This window comes from Acanthopagrus latus, chromosome 3, assembly GCF_904848185.1.
Source record: "Acanthopagrus latus isolate v.2019 chromosome 3, fAcaLat1.1, whole genome shotgun sequence".
Taxonomy (NCBI): Eukaryota; Metazoa; Chordata; class Actinopteri; order Spariformes; family Sparidae; genus Acanthopagrus; species Acanthopagrus latus.
This window is the reverse complement of record NC_051041.1, coordinates 23,907,764-23,930,049: the sequence shown is the minus strand read 5'-3', so window position 1 is coordinate 23,930,049 and position 22,286 is coordinate 23,907,764. Positions and strand designations below refer to the sequence as shown.

General features: G+C 41.5%; 2 protein-coding genes across 6 annotated transcripts in view; both read left to right on the top strand.

Moving 5' to 3' along the window:
• hivep3a (HIVEP zinc finger 3a) overlaps nucleotides 1–5,157 on the top strand; it is a 44,182-nt gene extending 39,025 nt beyond the window's left edge. For all 5 annotated transcript variants that reach the window (XM_037093813.1, XM_037093807.1, XM_037093811.1 and 2 more), the window contains one exon: nucleotides 3,779–5,157. In XM_037093813.1, the coding sequence (XP_036949708.1) occupies nucleotides 3,779–4,324 (546 nt within the window). In that variant the 3' untranslated portion in view covers nucleotides 4,325–5,157. The remainder of the gene's footprint in view (nucleotides 1–3,778) is intronic.
• Nucleotides 5,158–14,224: 9,067 nt separating this feature from the next.
• On the top strand, nucleotides 14,225–18,090 carry edn2 (endothelin 2). Its single transcript, XM_037090542.1, has 5 exons — nucleotides 14,225–14,389; nucleotides 15,492–15,645; nucleotides 15,784–15,897; nucleotides 16,502–16,585; nucleotides 16,705–18,090. Exons 1-5 carry the CDS (start codon nucleotides 14,329–14,331, stop codon nucleotides 16,802–16,804), a joined length of 513 nt encoding a protein of 170 aa, XP_036946437.1. The 5' UTR covers nucleotides 14,225–14,328; the 3' UTR covers nucleotides 16,805–18,090.
• The last annotated feature ends 4,196 nt before the right edge of the window (nucleotides 18,091–22,286 follow it).

The window sequence follows — 22,286 nt, the reverse complement described above, 5'->3', positions numbered from 1 at the left end:
TTTGAAATGGATAACACTGAGTAGAGTTGCCACCCGTCCCGTTTTTCCCAGAATTGTTCTCTTTTATCATCAGCTGTCTCGGGAAAATATAAATCTCTCCCAGGACACGAATTGTCCCATTTTTGGGGGGAAAATGTAAAACCTTAATTTGGTCGCCTTCGTTCTGGAGTCTAGAAAGGTTACCATCAAAAATGTCTGTTTTCTTTCCGTTTATGGTCTTTGTCTACATCATACATCCAGTCGCATGATGAGGTGCATCATGCATGCACTTCCATCCAATGCTCAAAGAAGTTTTAGCGTCTTCATTTGAAATGTGAGAGAGATAACGGACGAGGAAGGAGATGGAGCAAATACATGCAAGCCACCAGCGCGTAAAAAAAGATAAGCTATTCACAATCCTGACTGGGCCAAACTTTCGGAGTTTGAATGGGTACGGCCAATCCAGGGGGACAAATTTTCCGACACATGTTTCTCTAGTTGTGTTAATACAACAAACTGGTTTATTAAAATTACTGTGTGTCTGTCCTGTTGAGTGGTCAGTCTGAACTGGTAAAAATGCCCCCCCCCACCCCAGACATTTGGTCGACTGTCCCTTTTTTCCACAAATCCAAGTTTGCAACCCTAACACTGAGACAATGGCAAACTAAACTGTGTGTTACAGTTAATATCACTTGCTGGCAAAAGTCATCATCAGACCTTGAAAACTGTAAATCTGAGAAGACTCACTGTCACCGGGGGACGCACCCTATATGATTTTGGCTAAGGGAGCTAAAAGCTAGGGAGCTAATAGAGCTAACAGCTAAATTCACAGCAGGACTTGGAGTTTCTTTTCAAAGGAACATGTCTAGGTTTACACAGTGATCTGCTGTTTAATGTAACAAATGACAGGCATACCTCTGTTAGTATAGTTTGGAAGTCACCACTACAGATGAGAAAGACAGATGTTTTGAAGTAGAGAAACTACATTGTGATTTTGGGACGGTTTGGGGGCCAACCCCAACCCTCACTCGGAGAGTTGAAATTGTTATTCAGGGTGGTTCTAGGACGATGGCGAGCCCTGTAGCAAACTGTCTTGCTACTGTGTGTCGTCTGACTAGTGCATGTCATTGGCATTAGCGTGCCACACAAGTTTTAGTTTTAGCAAAAAAGAAAACCAGGAAGTGAATTTGCCACACAAATCCAAATGTCCAACTTCCAGACCTGCACACGCGAGTGACGTTTTCATCATCATCATAACAAGTCTGCGATGTGAGGCTGCTAATGGGTTCAAATGACTGATTAAAACATTCAAATACTTACTCAACTGTTTCAATGGATATAAATTCTAGCAAGATATACCTATACACCCATTTTCAAATCCTCAACTGAGGTTTCAGCATCTGAGGTGCATCCCCCTGTTTTTGAGTCAAACTTTTCTGACTGACTGATTTTAATATGTAAATTCATATTGTTACTTATCAGGTAATTATTAAACATTCCAGTTACTACATCAAAACTGAAAAACATAAAAATGTTACACATGATACATTTGGACCACAGCCTGTGAACTGTACGTACACTGTTTAACTTACATGCGTAATCTGATTTTCCTGCTTTAATCGTTTTCCTTTACTTTTACATTGTCGCCTCTGTATTACTATGAAGTATGTTTAACCGTCGGAGCAAAGTCCGGTAAAGCGTGCATTCAGCAAACTGGATTTGAACAGCCCTCGGCACCTCCCAGGAAAGAGCTTGTTAATTCAGTGAGTCTGCAAATGTTGGGGAAGTCCAGACATTTGGATTCAACCTGAGTACCTCAACAGGAGAGCTGTTTGTTGTTTCCTGCCTGCGGTCTCATTCCCCTCACTCTGAGTCAGGATGCCAAACAATGATGTCTTTAAAGAGGAATTCAACAGCAGCCTTAAAAAACAGCACTTACCTGTATTTTACCATCGAATCCGCCATTGTCGAAAGTGGGCTTTGTTGAACTGGTAACCCACAACCGACAGTGATGTCATGGGGTTTACCAAGTGCTGGTGAATTTGATATTTGCAACACTCTCTGATCTCGCCACCACGCAGTCACGTGGTTCGTGTAGCCCTCCAGAGTTCCCGACAGCGCTGTTGACTGAAAACATGGAGACAGATTTGATATTTTAAGCGTATGACTACTATGAAAGATGTAGCTCTAATTTAGCTGAGGACTGGCCCTTTTTTGTAGGATTGGTGTTTTTTTTTCTTTTTTAATTTGAATGTGTTATTCCTTTACAGAACTCACAGAAAAGAGCCATCTAGTCAGTGTTTGTGTCAGAAATATTTTGTCCAAAAACTTGTACAGTGAATAACACAAACAAAACATCCAAATCCCACTGATATCTGTTCTGTTAAATTTCCGATCGGAAGGGAAAGAACCGCACACATCAGATTAAAATATAATCAAACAGATGTTTTAATATTATGGATAAAAAGATCACAATGACAGATGATTCACCAGCTGCTCCACCTTTGCCATCAGTGTCCATATTGAAACATCAGTGCTTCTAATTCAAGGAAAAAAAAACACAGATCTGGGGTCTGTTTGATAAACTCTGAGCTTAAATCTAATAAACGAAGATAAACTTTGCATGTTAATATAGTCCAACTGTGATCTGATTATGGCAAAGTTAGTTTATTAGATGTTGTAGTCGGTAGCTAACTAGCTAATTGTGATTATTATCTAATTAGCTTTCATCTTACGACAGGCCGTCATTAGAGCTGGCTATTTAAATGACCATAATGGCGTAGATTGATGACAGATCAGTTAATGTGTTAAAAAATGCAGAGATTTTATCATCAAACACAGAAAATGAACAGAGTTCAGTGCTGAAACTATTCAGCGTTTGGGACTATCGGCTGCCCCGTCACATGCGTCTATGATATTGTTGCGACTCTCTCATTCAAAGGCACAGGGCTTGCCACCACAGCAGTGTGAGAGGTCAAAGGGACAGTTCACCCCAAAATCCCCAAATCCATATTGTCTTACCTGCGGTGCTGTTTATCCATCTTTTGTTTTTGTCGCCAGGTCTTGGAGATATCAGTCCTAAAGATGTCCGCCTTCTCTTATGATGATATAAGCTATCATGGAACTAGAGGGCGCTCGGCTTGTGGTGCTCAAAGCAGCAAAAGAGATACACTCAACAGCAATGTCTCCCTACAGAAAATCATGGCCCCCATCTTCTCACACAAGAAAGGGTTTGTTAGCTAAGTAAGCTAATCTTACAACCAAGGAGGGACATCATAAGTGTTAACATCCCGCCCCATCATGGGCACGAGCCTCTCGGCCATGAGCAGACGCCTGCTTTGTCCTGCTCAGTGACACGGTTGGCAGGTGTAGTTTATTGAAAGGAAAATTTTTGCTACATGAAACTGCTTCCAATATGCCGCTATCTCCATAACCTGGCAACTTACACCAAAACAATATAGATGGTTAAATAATACTACAGGTCAGAGGTCAGGTCAGATCAGTTTTATCAGTTGTGTTAATTGCTGAAGAACGAGTCATTCTGACCTCCAGAGGTTAAGTATCTTTTGGCTGGTCACTACCTCACAGTACCTCACTTTCCCTAGAGCTAAGAAATCGGTGAGCTATTGCTCCTGATTGACAGCATCAATAGTTACGGTTATGGCTGCCACAGCGCATCGCATTTAAATCTGCCTCATTGGCATTCTGTCTTTCCTGTATTCTCATCATTTTACCGGTGTAGTGACCTAGTTTCCTGGCGGAGCCATTCAAGTTTCATTTCTTCTTGTTTTGTTCCCAGTCTGTGGACGAGGTTGGTCCGACCCACATCACTTTGCATCCCGCGAGGCCCCGGGGAGCCCACAACCTCCTGAGTCACCTTCCTCTGCACTCCCAGCAGCCGAGCAGGGCCCCGAGCCTCCTGATTCCCATCGGGGGGATTCACATGATTCAGCCCAGGTCCTTCCTCCCGCTGTACAGCCTGGTGAGCAGCCCCGTGGCAGCCACGGCTAACCCCGCAGGGACCTCCTGGAGACTAGGTGAAGCTCCAAAGGGGAGGGCTTCTCTGCTGCAGCGCCAGGATACTCTCAAAGAGATGTCGCCCAGCAGCCCAGCCAGCCCAGCCAGCCCGCCACACCCTGGGGCGTTGGGGGGAACGTCCAGGAGCAGCCGAGCAGACGCTCTATTACACAGAAAGAGCCGAGGATGCTTCGGCATCCAGCGGCCGTCAAGTCCCAGGACAGAGACGAGGTGTCCGGAGGTGAACACAGACGCACATGTCACGGAGAGGTGTGTTCGCCCCGAGGGCACCCAAGGCCAAAAAAAGGCTCCTTCCTCCCAGACATAGCTCTGATCGGAGGGAGAGTCTGACGGGACAGTGCAAGAGACTGAAAGTCTAAAAACCCGAGGCTGCTGTAAAAACACGGCCCCGGTTTGGAGTTTTAAAAGGCAAGAGCACTTCAGCACCGCTTCTGAATGACGCTATTATGTAATTATATGAATAATATATATAGACACTATGTTAGATATGCAGTATGTTTTGTAAATCTTTTTTTACCCTCTTGTTTGATGTCATCGGTGTTAATTTATTTACGTGCTATTATGCAAATTCTGTACTATATGCAAAAGCAGCTGGAATGAAAATAGACAAAGTTTTAATCAGTTCCCCTATTAACCCCTTTTGACAGCTCTAATATAATATTGCTGTGTTAATGTACTGTATTACCAAAATGGATATAGAAAGGTACTACAAATATTTATTCACCCGACCAGTATTTTGAAGTGCAATTTTATGTCAAGATTGTGGTTTGAAATGTCATTCTTAAGAGGCTGTGATTACTATGATTTGTCAGGTTTTTTTTTTTTTTTTTTTTGTTTTTTTCGTCGTTGTTGTTCCTGTTGTCGTCTTTTGTTTGTGTTCAAAGAAGCAGGGTTACGATCACCTCCTTTTTCTAATGTCTTTTCGGGAGAAGAAGTTTCAGATGAAGACATTCGGAGTGCACTGACTAATAATTTGATATCCAGAGGAAACCTGTTTTCACGTACATGGTAGCTACGGTACCGTTTTTTTCATAAACAGATACATGTATTTTTGTGTTGTTGCTTTTATAAATGATACAATCACTCTGTCATTTTCATGTTCGCCATTAAACTTCTCATTTTTACAGATTTATATTAAAACCCGCGTGACGTTGGGTGGTTTTTGAGTCCTGCTTTGGTCTTCTTTAACAGGGAAATCTGAGTTTTTTCGTTACGCAAACTGGTGTGAAACTCTTCGTAATGCTAAAGAATATAATCAGGAATGTACAGTGTTCGCTTTGTAGTCACTAAATTACACTTTTTATTGTTTTACTCACTCAACTATGGTCGTAGGCGGCAGGTGGGGGTAAGGATAGGGAAGGCTCAAACAAAACCGTCATCACAAACAACATTTATTTACATTTATTGATCAGTTTATTCCCAATAACCAGCGTCCCCTCTATCATGTCCTTGCTGTCTGTGGATTACTACCATACCCACAGGTCTGTTGAAAAGCAGGCATGCTAAAAAGAAACCAGAGGGATGTCTCTTGGTCTGTCTGTCTCTCTATGGATGGATCTCCTCCCTGCTTTGTTTCGGTACTATGGATGGCACTGCACCTACACACACTCGGCTCACAATTTCACAGCACGAACACCCACTTCCCTTGCTGTGGGGCTTACAGCAATCATAAGGTAAAAATATAACAGCACCAGAGTGTATCAAGCCCTCAGGGCAAAATCCAAAAGGAAGTTACTACCATTTTTGAGTAACTTAATTGTAGGCTACGTTCCTCTTTTACATCTACATCGATACGTAGATGCTTTCCAGCACTTATTATGTGAAGTATGTTCTCCTCCAGCCTGGACATTGTACTGCGTTCACAACTGAAGTGACGAGAACAGAAGCGCTTCGAGGCGCATCCTTACATAACACTGGAGCGTTTATTCTGCGTGGAAATCCGTTTAATTGGAGACACAGCCAGTGTTTACTGTGCAAACAGCGCTCCATTATAAAACACTCACTTCTAACACACTGCTTTAGTATTTAGTGACTGTATCGTGTCACATCTGTTACTTTCTTTTATATTTTAGAGTCCCAGTCATTACATTTTACTGCTGCCATAAGTGAATTTCCAAAAGGCGATCAACCATTTCATATGCATCTGAAGAAACAGTTGAATATGACTGGATGTTTTTTCCTCAGCTCTGTCTCTTCTGTACACACACAAAAAAAACCCCAGAGATGAATAAATAAATCTAGAGTCAGCACAGTCAGCTGGCTGCTGTATGTGGGGGAGACAGAGGAGTTATCTTCTATCTGTTAAAAACCAAAACTGCCAGCATGTTTGATATGATTTTGTTCAGGATTTGGTTGATCTAACTCTCAAAAAGGGAACCTGTGTTGTTGTTTTTTTGGGGTTTTTTTGGCGTTTCCTCGCAAATAATGTCAGCTCTACTCTGACGAGAGTGTTAGACTATTAACTGTGTGTCTGTTTGTTCTTATTGTGCAGTGTTTTCTTTCACTCCTCTGTTGTTTTTCTCCACAATTTCAATTCAGTAGGAGGCAGGTACTATCCTGATGACTGTGGCTCCACCCTGTGGTCACGGTAAGATTGTGCTTGATGCTGAAATTTCATCCCTCTCAATATAACAAAAAAAAAAAGAAACAACCTCCTCTTCCTGAAAAGATCTGCGTTAGTTTAGTTTATTCGATTCATTTAGTTTATTTCATTTTTCTTTCATCGCAGTGGTTTTTCTTCCTTTTCTCCCTTCGCGAAGGCAGTTCGCCTTTGTTTCCCCGGACCTGCCGGTGTCACGTGTCTCCACTGGGTGGCAGGAGAAAGCTGCTTTTAAAACCCATCTGTGTGCTGAGAAGGGATGACATCACACACACTGAAGGTACTGGCCCATTTACTGAAACCCCTCTGCTGTAATAAATCATCCAGCAGATCACACACACACACACACACACACACACAGCAGGGATTATCAGGCAGAAAGGAAGAAGAAGAGGGGGATTTGATTGCGTATTGTCGCAGTTTTATATTCAAATTCCACTGTGATAGAGAAACCAAGGTCAACAGAGGTGTGGAGAAAGAAAACATGTTTGTGGTTCATTTTAAGAGTCACTCCTCCTCCTTTGAGGAAGGTGGTGGAAGTGACCAAATGTGTTTGATGAAAGGGCTCCACAGCAACAGAAACAACAAGAAACAGAGATCCCTTTGAAATGGTGTGTTATCTACACCGTGATAATGCGATTACAGATAATTATTAACTGGATGGCATGACCTGTTTCCGAAAGAGGAGTGATTTGATAAGGTTCGCTGGAAGAAACGTTTCAGGGGGATTTCTTCCGCTTCCACTCTTCCACAAATGTTAGTGAGAAGGGGGGATTTCTGTCTCTTGATATCTTGCACTGGAAACCGAACAGGGTTTGCTGGATCAGCAGAATCATCTCAGGATAACACAACAGATGTCCCTGACTTCCATGTCAGGTACTTGCCAGTACTTGTTGGACTGGGGTAGCCCACACACACACACACACACACACACACATCAGAATACTCTAATTACCAACATCACAGTGTCTCACAATTACATTCCTCTGTTCAGTTTATTTAAATGGCTTTTTTTCATTACAATACATCCATTTAGCTGACCCCCTCTATCTAAAGCGGGGGTCTCAAACTGCTAATATAATTTTTAATTCAATCATTTCACACAGGTTTTAACTACATCTTCATATACCATTAAAATAAAAAAAAAAAACACAATACTATTGTTTAAAAAACTCGATTTTGACTTTTATTTTGACGTAGACTATGCACAGGAAATGCAATGTGTTCTGTTGTCCATCAAAAAATGCGTCTACAGAGCAAAACAGAAACTAAATTTTCATCATTTCTGTAAACAATTGGGTGAATTTGAAATATGTCAGGGAGGAGTTTCATTCAGCCGGTGGGACTAATGGACAAAAAGGAGCAGTTAGATGAGGAGCTTCAGGCGACAGGCTGCACACCTCCAACCTCTCAGTGAGGTAACAGCTCCTTCCCCTCCATTAACCTTATCAGGTCATGACTGAGTTCAAATCCAACATGAGGCCAAACAGATGCTCTTGCTTCTCGTTTTTTTCTTTAACAGATCCTCCGCCCTGGTCTTGTCAGTAGGTCAACTCTCCCCAGCTCCAGCTCTCTGCTTGCTGGCACATGCTGTTGTCAGACTATTGTTTTTTTAAAAGGCAAAATGGTGGTGGGGGTGGTGGGCAAGTAGTGTAATCCATGTAAGCCCAACCACCGTGTAACACCAGGAGCAAAGACTACAGCGACAAGTCGAGTTCAAGTCAATTACTGATAAGGAAAAAGACTGCAATGTTAAAAACTACTGTGCATACAGATATATTCTGTTTGCAAGTCTGTTATTTGTTAGGTGTAAGGAAAATATGAGCAGAAGTGCTGCCAGCAGTTTGACAAGGAATAAAGTACAAATGTATTTCATTTGTTAGATCGGTGCAAAGTTTGAAAAAATATATTTTAAGAGTAGGAAGAGGAAGAACTGTTTAACACTAATCCTATAACGATATACGCAAACTGCTGCTAATAAATAAAATAAAAACAACATTGCCAGAAATATTGTGCTTTTTTGTAGTGCTTGAACACTGAAGTGGCCTGTGGCAGTGGCCACAATATAATCTGAGTTTGAGAATATAAGCCAAAATAAGTTTGTATGAAATGTCCATACTTTATTCTATATGTCCTCAAAAATAAATTCAATCTCCAGAAGTATTAAAATTATATATATATATATATATATATATATATATATATATATATATATATATATATATATATATATATATATATATATATATATATATATATATATATATATATATATATATATAAAAATACTTGTCCGACAGTTGTTGCCAGAGCCACAACACCCTGTTCCATACGTCAGCAAAACCTGGGTAGTTAAGGCTATCAAGACCGTGCTGCTATCTAAATGAATGAGTCGAGAGCCAGGACTTCACTTTTAGTGGTCACGGGACATAAAAAAAACTGCAGGTCTAATCTGATAAAAAGGGCTTAAAGGCTTGGTGACGTCGCCCCGAAGTAAGCCTTAAAATGATTTCCCCACAGGTTATACTGCTACTGCTCACTGTGGTTTCACAACACCACATTCAAACTCACAAAATGGGGCTTAATGGTTATCCTGGTGTATCAGCGTGATACCGTTCTCTTCCAAACTCCAGCTGCAACAAATCAGTTGCTGTTAGTCTCACTTGCATCGGTGCAGCACTGAGATTGGATGGTATCTTTCCCGGCTCCGCTGCTGTAAAAACTTTTCTATTCAAAATGCCTCAAGTGGTCTGTCTCTTACTATAATATCTCTGATAATGAAATATGTAGTTCAGTGATACGCTCTGATGACAAATACGTTGGAGTGGAAAGCACAGGAAAGAGGAAGAACTGCTTTGGATTGTCCCTTCATTTCCTCTCCGGGCTGTGACGTTAAGGTCATCAAGTTTCTATTTGATTACAAATGATTCACTTTTGCTCTCCTGAAATGTTTTCAGTTCCAGTTCATCTGCTATGATTATATTTAGTCCCCGGTTGCTGTTTGAGCATGATTCGAGTCCGACATTCTTGGGAGGCCATGCCTGCTTCCATAGCAATGAGTCATGGGAATTCATTCATGGGAATATTTGGTCCAATTTCATTTGAAATAGTATAATGTATAATAATGATGTTTATTTGACTACCGACTCAAAATGTCCTTCTGATAAAAACATGACATTTCTATTTCTATAAACCCATTTTTGATCTCGAATGTCTTATAGATATGTTGTTTTGTGGAAGATGCCCTCACTGTTAAGCTTTTCTCTTAATGTCTTCCTTTTGTTAAAGCCAGCTGGAGCCACACTGAATAGTTCAATTTCAAAAGATGTCCTGCATCAGGGGGTCAAAGACGGGTAACATGCTGCACATTCTGTGTAATAAAATAATCTAAACTCAAGATTTACTTTTTTCCTCAGCTTCTGACCGTATGTCTTCAATCTGCAAATAAAACTCTCAGCATCACCATTATTTTGGGTATTAGGACGGTGGTGGTGATGATGATGACAGCAATGATGGTTAATATGATTGCTATTATTATAAATGAAATCATTGTATTAACGCTTTGTTGTTATTGTTTTTTGTGGTCTTTTTAATCATAGCCATTACATGTCATTGTATGTCCCATAATTGGGATGATGAAGGGAAATAGAGGAATCATGTTTTTGTTTTTCATTCTGTCCGAGAATGTTTTTCTCTTTTTTTTTTTTTTTTTTTTTTTACTTAAGTGTTCGAAATAATCTAAACTGAAAAAAAAAAAAGACAAATAAACTTGTGGGACACAACTGACTCCTGTGGACAAAAGATGACATCATGCTGTAATTTCAGCTAATTTCACTTCTAGCGTTAGATCCACAGGGAAAAAAAAAAAAAAAAAAAAAAAAGAACCTTCACATAACATGTAACTTAGTCATTATACCGATGAAGAGACGTGACACATGACTTAGAGCTTGGGGGGGGGGTGGCTCGCCCTTGTATCAGGGTAGTGACTGTGTGTGTGTGTGTGTGAGTCACTCATCCGTGCTGATCTCTTAACTTAAACTCCCATCAGCTGTTGCCAGGTTTTGCTTCCTGTTTTCTACACATTTTTTTTCTCCTCAAAAGGATGAAGGAGGATGACGCTCTGTTCTCTGAAGTGCAGTCACATTCCTCACATTGGCAATGATTAAACAGAGCCCAGGTGAGTGAAGGAGTTCTGCTGATGTCATGTAGAAAGTGTTGAAGTTCAGTCGGCCGCTTGCTAAACGCTTCCCCTCCTTACGCTGCATTCACACCTTTGGTTTGGCCCGAAGTGTCAGTTTTTTTTGACAAAAATCAACTTTCCTTACAAATACGACCTGTAATGTCCCAACCACCTGTTTTGGGACACGCAGATGCTGTGTTATTTACTGACAACTTTAATGCTGATTGTTAAGTCTCATTCTCAGGGCTGATTGTCGACCCAGAGCATGAGTTTCTGACAACCTGGAAATGTGACTCAACTTTCTCCAGAATGGCCTTGCCTTCCTTTGACCCTTTATAACCACAGACAGTGCTGAAGGCACACATTGAAATAATGTCTGGACTTTGAGATGAAGGAACCAGTGGAAGTGGAAGAAAAATGGAGAACTCGTTTGCCGACAGTTGTCACTTTCACGTGTGTCATAACGTCTCCGTTTTCCGTTGCACAATGTCCTCAGAACACATCTGTAGAGCTTTTTTTTTTTTCACTAAACGCTAGAACCCGTTTGTGCGTTCTTGTGTCACAGCCCGTACGTTTAACCTCATCCTGGAGGAATTTTCGAAGGATTTTGCAATCGTGGCTCCGCTGTTTGTTTGTCATCGTTCTGCTTCACATTCCTCCGTCGCCCTCAGCAGCAGCAGCAGCAGCCGGAAGTGGGAAATAGATAAGGCCGCTTTTTTTCCCTCTGCGACGGCATGGTCACTGTGTTCCTGTGCTGCCTTGTCTGGAGAGAGCAGCAGGGGGAAAGAGACAAGGGGAAGGGGAAATGAAGGGGAGGGGGCTCTTTCAGAATTGAGCCCATTCCTCCAGTCTGCGCCAGTGCACAAATATTTGCTCTAGATGAGCTTCACTGTAATAAATACTTGGTCAGATGCCAGTCTCTCTTCAGTGTGACATCCTTTTTGTCCCCCCCGGCCCGTTAACCCCCATAAACTATGACCACACACATGCATACGTTCACAGATACGCAGTGTTTTTTCCGGCTGCTGTCGGTGTCTCTGGTTTTCCATGCTCAAAGCTCTTCAATGACCTTAACAATGGTACTCCTTCCTGTTTTTTTTTTTTTTCTTTGTTTTTTTGTTCTGGCTGCCACTTTGATTGGATCACAACCATTTATGGCAGTGGAGTGTGTTGGACAAATGCATTCGTTATGTAACCGAGCGCTCACATGCAATTAACATAAACTCCTTTACTCGCAAAGAGTTATCTTAATGAACTGACTTTTTTCTGTATGTAACACACACACACACACACACACACACACACATACAGCCTTTCTAGAGAATACCAGCATGTGTTTGCATGACACACTCTAGCTGTTCATACTGTGGGGGCGGCCAGGCTCTGGTCAAACCACGACGTTTGTTGTTGTCGCTGGAAAGAGATAGGCAGTGTAAACCCACAGCCAAGCGTGTCTGTGTGTGTGTGTGTGTGTGTGTTTCCCATGTACATGCATGATGGCATGTGTGGGGCTTGCGGAAAAGCTGATGTGGCAGGCGGCCGCGTATCTATTTACAAAGGTCAAAGCATGTTAAGAATCTCGGATGTTTGTTTGGCAGCGTGTGGGACGATCCTTGCCATGACCTCACTTTCCTGCAGGGGGGGTGCTGACAGCTCTCCTTGACTTCATCATTATCGTCATTATCAGCCCGCGTGGCACATGCACACCCTCCGTCTGATTTCACTGCCGCTGCTCATCGCGTCGACGTGCCGCCTCCGGGCCTCATCCTGCGTGCCTGACGCTTTTGGAAAAAAAAAAAACCCCAAAAAAAACCCAACAACAACAAAAGAAGTGAAGACACAAGGCTTGTCGTGGCCTCACATGACCCGCTGTCTCAACGACAGTCATGCGCTGCCACTCCATTCTCACTGCCTAATTAAAGTGCTCTTGTTATTAAAACTCTTGAATACAGATGTATAATCTATGAGAATAAATCATAGATATTGTGTGATGCTTTTGCGAGCAGATGAGGAGATTTTCAAGACGACTGAATTATTGATTGCTGTTATTACATAAAACATGTCTTCATATTTTCTTTATCAACATACTGTGTGTTATCACAGGTATTATTTGGACGACTGAGCAAACACCGATGGCCGACGAAGGCCATGAGGTGCAGCTGGGAGCTCAAGGAGAACTCAAGAAACAAGCAGCTCAGTTCAAAACATCCGCATTGAAGCAGTATTAATCTCTGATTTGGCGTCTATAAATAGTTCTTCTTTTTTTTTTCTTCACACATTTGTTTGTGTGTTTGTTCAGTCATGTGATGAATGATTGCATCTGCTGTAAAGTGTCATTAGTCAGGAGATGGTGAATTATGTATTCAGTGTTCATATCGACACCTTTGACACGTTGTTTCGCCTCGGAACTAATGCACATCTATGAGCCGTTTTTACATTTTACTCATCAGTGTTAAAGCTCGAATGGGTTTGACACCAACTTCATTTAAAAAGATTAACTGACCCTGTAGGCGCCTGGCTGTTAATATCGGTTGTTTGAATAACTGACTTGTAGGTAAAGGTGTTTGGGTGTTTGCAGTCAGACTGTGCACCTCGCTCCCTGTTGAAACCAGGCACGCGAAATCATCACCATCTTTTAAACGTTCCCCAAATTTCGTCTTTAACAGAAAGGCATTCGTGGATTTTCTATTTGTGGGTATAGAGGATTGGTGATGTTGTTTTGGACTGCTAAAAGGTAAACTGCTTCTATCACACCTCTCTATTTCTTATGAAAAAAAAAAAAAAGATCTCGCCACAAAATGCTGCTTGGAATTGAAATACTGGTGGGCCCCTGTTCTCCGCTCTACCTCATTTGTTCACAGTTTGTCTCACATGCCACCAGATTGGAACACAAACTCCTCCCAATTAAAGCAATTTAAATCCTCATTTCCATTTCATTTCATTTCATTTTTTTTTTTTTCACACAACCACAGTTGTTAGTGCGCTCAGATTCTCACTGTAGACTGTCTGGGAACTTTGTTTTGGTTTGTCCACCTGATCTGCCTACATTGCAACCTTCGGGAAAATGACACGCCACAAACTATTTCCAGTTGGGTATCGGACCCAGTCAGTCAAAGGCATTCTTTTAGTTTAGGATTTTACGTGCAGTGACGATCTGTCTGTTTTTGAGCCAAGTTTGCACTCCAGGGAGAAAATCTCTCTGCGTCATGCGATCCCTTACATTGTTCTCTCTTCCCGTCTTGGCCTGTTGAGGGCGCTCACAGACACTGTGTGCTCAGGTCACCGCTGGAATGCGAGGAGGGCAGGTGGAGTGTGTGTGTGTTGTGTAACAACACTGTACACAGAGGTGGGAGGGGCCATCATGTTATCACCCACTGGCTGGGTATAAGTAGATGTCCTGTCAGGGACTTGAATCCAAAGCACCTGTTGCTGCTCTCCAACCTCAAGTGAAAAGACTCATCTGTACCTCTCTGGAGTGTGTACACTGACTGCCGCTGCTTCTACACATCAGAACTTCAGAAACGAGACGATCATGGCTTCTTTCATGTGCAAGACGCTGACTTTTTTCATCATCTGCATGGCTCTGCAGGAGGGTGAGTCACTTGTCTTTGGTTTCTTGGGATTTTAGGGTTTTATTAAAATAGTTGGGGCAGCGTTTGTACAAGTTTGTGAGTGAAATCCAGTAAAAAAAAAAAAAGGGGGGGGGGGTAAATTGCTTTTTTATAATACGTTGTTTTTTGTTGCAGTGAACATTCAGTGTGTTTATCCGGTTTAGAATAAAAATATGAAGCAGAGGTGCCCAAATTTTGATGCAAAATGGACACATATGGGAGCCCGGAGAAGCTCAAGAAAAGATAAATCTGGTGATTGATCTGAATTTGTATCTCTCCTGTGTTTAAAACTTAACTTAATAATTTCATAAAAAGTAAAATGAAATAAAATAAATAAATTATTTTAAAAAATGCTTTGCCAAGATAATCATTCTAATAAAAGTTTCTTAAAGTTTTTTTTTTTTTTTTTTTTAACTCGCACCTCCGGGTTTCCATACAACTCAAATTCCAGATTCCTGCACAAAGTGTCATTCACTTTGGAAGTGTTGTACTCACGCTATGCAAAATATCTAACAATTAGGGACCCTACATATTACCTTACATTTTACATTTTACCTTACAAAAATATATGGCATCATAAATAAGGATTAGAGATTCTTTACGGCATCACTCTGATTAAACCTTAAGGGGTCCATACTTTGGCGACTCTATGAAAGGATGAGCACTGATAGGATGGATGGCTGGTTGGGATTGAGGGATACCAAAATAAGCAATTTCACAAATTAGTACAGTAATGTTAGCTGCTTGACTGATTTGTGGGTATGATGCACACAAAACAGAAAGTGCAATACAAGAGCTGGGTTCGGCTTTCTAGAGAATGTTTTCCTCTGATAAGTAAACACTTCTTCGACAGCTCACAGGATTGTCTGACTAGGATTAACTACCTTGCCTATAATAAAATAAATATGTTCCTCCATTCAATCACAATCACTAATATTTAATCACAGCGGTGGGTGTTAGCTCGCACAGTGTATTCTATATATTTACATGTGATAATCACTGACTGCACAGTCATACTGCAAAGCATTAGTTGGCGTTTTTTTTTTTTTTTTTTTTAATCTCGGTATCCTTTGTGTTGTTCTAGGTTGTGGACTCCCCTTATCAGAGCGGGCAGAGCTGCCAGCTCAGGCTCCACATCCTCACCGAGTCAGGACCAAACGCTGCTCCTGTAACAGCTGGGATGATAAAGAATGCATCTACTTCTGCCACCTGGATATTATCTGGGTCAACACGCCAAGGTGAGGCTGCCGAGTAACTCAGACACACACTCAGAAAGACCGGAGGATTGTGTAAAAAAAAAAAAAGGGACGCCCACTAAGCTGATCTCTTGTTTCCCACATGCTTTCACCAACACAAGTTTTGCTTTTCTTTTACAGTAAACTCCTTCCTTACGGCCTGGGAAGTCCCCTGTCTCGCCGCCGCCGCTCAGCCGACCGTTGCGAGTGCCACGACAAAGCCGATAAAACCTGCTCTGGCTTCTGCCATAAAAGGTGAGCGCGCTTTCCTTCTTTCATCTACTTAACCTCAAAACAAGACCTTCCCATCATGTCGCCTGGCTGGACTCCAGATAGCATCGAAGTAGATTCTGGGTCTCCTTCCAGTATCAGTCATGTACGACAAGCCGGAACAGTATGTTGATGCGGAGGCCGAGTCAGAGAGGAGGCAAAATGATTCAGTCTCTGATAATGAAACTGCAGTATAGGGGTAGTCGTCATAGTGCAGAGGATGGCCCGCATGTCCTCGGAGGCCTTAAAAGAAATCACAAAGGTTTATTAGCATTGCTGCTATTTTTGGAAAAGTTCCGATATCATCTGCTCAAAGGAATGTTTGTAGCATCTTCGGGTTATTGCCGTCAGGAAACTACCAGTATGGATTAGTTACCATCTCTAGATGTTATCCTAGGTGGTGTTTTGTAAGGTGCGCCCCCTGCATTCTTGCCCATAAGGCATCTAAAAATATTTCAGTTTGGAATTCCAAGGAAATGACTTAGTCGTCCCTGAACTTTCGCTTAATAAGCCTCAGTTTATCTAGTTCTGATTCCCCGAGGCGGAGTTATGTGCTTGTTCTAATGCTGTTTCCTTTATCTGTCCACAGCTCAGAGAGTCCAAGGACGAATGCTGCAGGCCCATTGGTGGAATCTGCAAACACAAACGGCAACAAACTGCTGGCATCTTTCAGGTAAATGATGAGGACCTCGACGGTCGACCTTTAAATCTACATTTCGCTGTCTTCGATTGATGCGCACTTTTTAGACGTATGAAGCACCTCTCACCTGTTTCCCTTTTCTTCTCCTGCAGGTCTGCGGTCAAGTCCAACGTGGCGATCGCGAAAATGGTTCTGTCGTCAAACAAGAACCCGGGTGGAGTCAACAGGTTCAGGAGCAGAACAAGGAGGTAGAGGACTGAGCGAAGGCCAGAATTGGTTCAACCACCTTGGACCTCCTCCAGGTGTCTTCAGTGCCAGCACCAGGGTTTTGAAACGTAACGCCTGACCAACTCTGGGTTTGTGAAGGCAGAAAGATTCAAGGCACAAGATGCAGTCGATGAGGCATTTGATCAACGAAGCAGAGATTCGGAGGACTGGCAGCTAAGCCAGACGGAAGCCCTGCGCAAGAGCAATGTTGGCTGGAGATGTTTGAAGAGTCGTTTTCAGAACTCTCTGAACTTTTATGAACTTAACAACAGTCCACACATGTCAAAGAAGGATTAATTCAAGCTAAGCACGTGGAAACTGGATGGGTGACCACATCAAGAAAGACAAATCAGTCATCGGTCAATCGTTCTTTGGTTTCTATGGACACTGCACTCCTGTGACTCGTCTGAATGGACGGTTATGAATCCAGAACTCTAGGACAAGATCTTAGCGATCATTACATATTGCAGAGTGACATGAGCTCTGTGTTTAGTGAGTAACTGCCAGTGTCCTTGCAACTCTTCTGTAATTTCTGACCTTTGGTGTGGTTGAATTTCCTCTGTATCAGAGCTGGGATCTGCTGTCCTGCCTAATGTTTAGGGCAAATTAGCAAATAGCGTTATTCATTATCAGGCACTACTTGAAAAAATGGCAGCTCGTTCGCTCTTGGCTCTCACTGCCTCATTGAGAAATGAAGGTCGTCGCTTTGGGATTTATCTAACAAACAATCAGCTTTACACAAGATCCATTGTCAGCTCCCCCATGCACACATATACAGTAGACTGTCTGCTAGCATAACAACTACAGTGGGTCTATTGTGTTGGGTCCACTGTTTATTGCATAGCTCCTGTTTAATGTTTTGATTGAAGATAAGCCAGAAGGTTTCAATGGCATGCAGCTTGCCAAAAAAATGCAACTATTGTTTTTTTGTCCCCTGACAAATGTTAACTTAATTCCCCTGTTATACGCCGCTGGGAAATCATGACTCTCTGCTTGTGTTATGCACTTCAGAAGCTATTCATCAGCGGTCTGCACTCGGACACATGGAAACATAAACCTTCACTGTAACTTAGAAAATAATCTCCCCCAGATATCTCAATGCTGTATATGATGGATAGTTTACTGTTCAGTGCTGAATGAGAGCAATTATTGTAAAAAAAAAAAAAATAAGAAGAAGAAAAAAAAGACCAATTTATTTATTCTCTAACTTATTCAGATTTGTATTTATATTTGTTTTGACACTGAACTGTGTATGAGAAAATAAAAATGAAAGAACATATTCTGTATGCTGATTTCATTATTTGACCTACAGCACTGCGTATGGTTGTTGTCTCATTCACTGGGTCCTTCACCTGCATTTTGCACAGTCCAACAAACACTTTTATATTATTTAAATGGCTGATATGACAGTTGACATTAACATAAAAAAAAAAAATCATTACTTGATAAAAAACGTTAGCCTACACAATAAGTTCATGATAACTTTTTCCTTTCAAAAACTACTGCTGGAAGTAAAGACCTAGATACTGTCACACAACATGCTAGCAGTTCAGTCACTTCGGAATAAGTGCATAACCCTGTCAGGTGAGACAGCAATTGTCTTTAGAGGACTGGACACTTAACAAAGACTCAATATTGACTTGACACAGAGCATCAGGTTTTCAGTGTGTGAATGATATCAAACCTTTTCTTGTTCTTTAATCTAATAAGACATTAAACATTAAGGAACTTAGGTTTTCAAAGAGTCCATTGCAAATCCGATTGCTCATATGTCCCAATGAGTCTATGTCTAATTAAATGTTTCAGATGTGAAGATGTATTCAGATGACAACCACAAAGCCTCACGCTGTTCTGGATTCACATGGCACCTGTTTGGTTTGGTTAAAACACGCTGCAGTGCGAACCAAACAACCACACCCTCACCACATGCGCCACTTTCAAGGCTTTAGCTAAATGGGTTAAGCAACAGTAGTAGTGTAAGTATAGACCTGCTAATGTTGCTAACCTAAATCTTCATGAACGAATAAGCTTAACCATTCGTCATTCTGTCACCATGGTAAACACCTGTTCCAGTTTAGTGGCAGGACTTGGCGGAAGTCATACCCATAGTTTGCAAAAGGTATTATGGTGGCTAGGAATAAGGTGAATAGGTATTTAATTATATACAACACGCTGTCAAATTTATACAGGAGGTTTTTTGTGAAAGAACTGGAGCCCCTGGTGCGTTCTGAGTTTAGTCAGAGGCTGCAGTTGGACATGCAGACACATCTGTTGCTTGCTAGCTTACAGCTAATATGCAGCAAATTAAAACAGTCCAGCGAGTCAGATTCATCCAGTATGACCTGAGGTGAAACTACCCACCTTTAAATCCTGCACGATTCTCTGTCTTCCACCAGAATTCGATTCAGGATGACAGAGGCAGAAACTCTCCAAACAAAGAGCTACTATTCATGTGTATGACTGTCTGTTGACATCGTGTGGTTCTTTGTAAGAAGGCGGCGTGAACAGGAACTGAACCAAATAAACCAAACAAAGTTCTCTGCAACAATTTATCCGTGTGTCAACAAGACCTGAGGGTGCAGTCTTGTTTTTTCTCTTCCTCCTCACACTGCAAGCTGGTACAAAGCTTCTGTGGACTGATGTTATGTAATTGAGTGACAGATTTTACGAATTATTTATTGAGCGACAAGTGACAAGTCCAGCAGGTTACCCACTAATTGGAAGGTCATTGGTTCGAGTTCCGGATTCCACTGGCTGCATGTGTAAGTATAGCACCTGGCATGGCAGCCATCAGTGTATGAATGTGGGTGCGAATGGGTGAGTGTGACAAGTGTTGTGATTGGCTGAGAGTGGTCAGAGGACTGCAAAAGCGCACATTAATGTAAGTCCATCCATTTGCAATTACTGAATGCATATTCCTGCTGAAACACACAACATGTTCAACTTGAAAATATAAAAAGGATCCTGCTGAAACTTCTGTTAATGTGTAACTTCAGCAGTGTTGTAAAAGTACCCAAAAGTCACACTTGAGTAAAAGTATCATATCATTTTTTTTTTCCTTATGACACGTACTTAGGTATCACAAGTATAAGTAAAAGTTAAATTAAGATATATGTAAAATTATACTTACATGTATGTACTGTATATACTGGACTCTATGAGTTAAAACATTATCTGCTTGGCTGATTATGTTATCCAATATTCATAATTTTTCAGGGCTTGTTTTTTTCAGCAAATTGTTGATAAAATGAATTAATTTAAGAACATGCTCCCAAAATATGCAGCATATATTCTGGAAAATAATTAGAAGCTTAAGTCATCAAATAAATGCAGTGGAGTAAAAGTACAGTACTTCCCTCTAAATTGTAGAGAAGTGGTAGTATATAAAAGCAGAAAATACTTTATTAAAGTACCTTCATTTTGTAATTAAGTTAAGTACTTGTGATGCAGATTCTACACAGAGACATCCTAATAGGTTGTCCATGGGTTTAACCCTCTATGTATAAAGAGGTTGAGGTAATGTAAGGCCACGGCTGCGTCTTGTATGTCGCTGTCAATCAAACACTTGAACCATCTTAAGCCTTCACTTGTGGGTGACTGTCGGGGGGAAAAAAAATTAAAATAAGGCAGGTCGAAGCTGCAGTTTAACGTTTAACTACAACAGTGAACCTGTTGCGGGCGGGGGAGGCTGTCTCCTCGGTGCTCCACACGCTGATGTTCACTTTAGACAGGCTGGCCTGCGAGAGGGACGTGAGCTCAGAAAGTGTTTATTGGAGAGGATGTCGGGGACTTTTGGCTTCCAATTATCTGCAGGACGTCCGGGGTTGCAGGTTCGACTGTTTAAGGAATGACAGATAATGACAACAAGCGAGGCATTAGCGGCACTCAAAGTCAAGCACGGGTTAAAGTGGTTTGTTTTAATGAGCAGTGGTATTGGTTTGTGTTTGAGCGGGTTTTGGGGGTATCCTTGCTAACTGCGAAAAAAAAAAAACTAGGCCATGCGGCGATAGCACACACCTGGGTCTCCATTAGATCATGGTAACTTCCTAGTTATTTAACCCTGACGTCAGTGCGAACTCTCAGACCCCCCGGCGTGCGCTGCAGAGCGCGAATAGCTGACTAAGTGTGTGGAATGAAAACAGGATGCTTTCTCTGCATTCCTCCTGAATTCCTTTAAGTGCAGGAGAGAACCGGGAGAGGAAAAGAAACAAAGGAAAAACAGGAGCACGTCTGCTGTTTGCGCAGGGAACTGATACGGGCTGGATGGGGGTTTAGATTGCAACCTTAATCACTCTATTGTCATAACAAGAGCCGCGCTGTTTCGCCATAGTCCTTATTTGACGCTGTTATTCGGATTTATATTCTCCCCTGACGTGCTGGCTGATGGTACATCAGTGTGATTTTGTTTGTTTGTGAAAGTCTCCCTGAGCTCCTGCTTGTTGTTTTCTACACACATTGTAACCCTATGTCTCATTGCTTGCTGTGACACATTTCAATTCTTCACTCGGGACTCTAAAAGGGACACCAGGGAAAAAGGAAATATTCACAATCAGACAGCCACACAATCAGCATACAAAGGCAACATTTCGCAATAACCATCATTAAAAAAAATGGTACATCTATAGGGCTTTTTGTCAAGTTGCTGCTGGTGTTTATAATGCTCTGTAAATGGTTAATAAATACTGTGTAGTTCATCTATAAATGCCACTATGAATAATACTATTCGGATGGCCATTATATAGTTGCAGCTGTTAATAATCCTAAACAGTTGCTTAATAAGTGATTTATAAATTGATTATTAGATAAAGTTTAAGTAATTATACACTTACAAATTAGTAAGTATTGAAGTAAGTAAGTATTTTCCATGCAAAAATAACAGGGATAGACCAACAAAATCAACAAATCCCCAATAAAAACAACCACCATCAAGAGTCACTAAAAGCATCATGAAACGAAATTTGCAATTTTGATATGGCAAGCCCTTACCCAGCATTATTTATTGATGTTTTGCTCAGACTGTACCCTTGACTTAAAAATATCCCAAATCTGGTATTATAATTTTAGGACAGCACAAGTCATTGTGCCATCAGTAACTAACCAGGACTAAATGTCTACAGTCGAGCTGGTGGCTCAGTGAGGCTGTAGGAACAGTGATGCTCTTAGCAAAATGCTAACGTCATCTTGCTCACAAATGCGTTGCGAAGACGATGATGATCAGAAAGACAAAATATAGCTGGGGCTGATGGCATTGCCGTTGGTTTAGAAGTTATTCCGTTGCCTTGCGAGGCAGATAATCCTTCCTGTCAGTCTTCGAGGAGGAACTACTGGCAGCTATAGGCCTTGTTTAGATGTGACGACCAGCTCCTCAAGGGGTTACCTTAGCTGCTATGGTGGCATCAGTTATATCAGAACTGAATATGTCAGTTCATTTCAATGAAAGACGAGAAAAGAACAGCTTTAGAGTCTT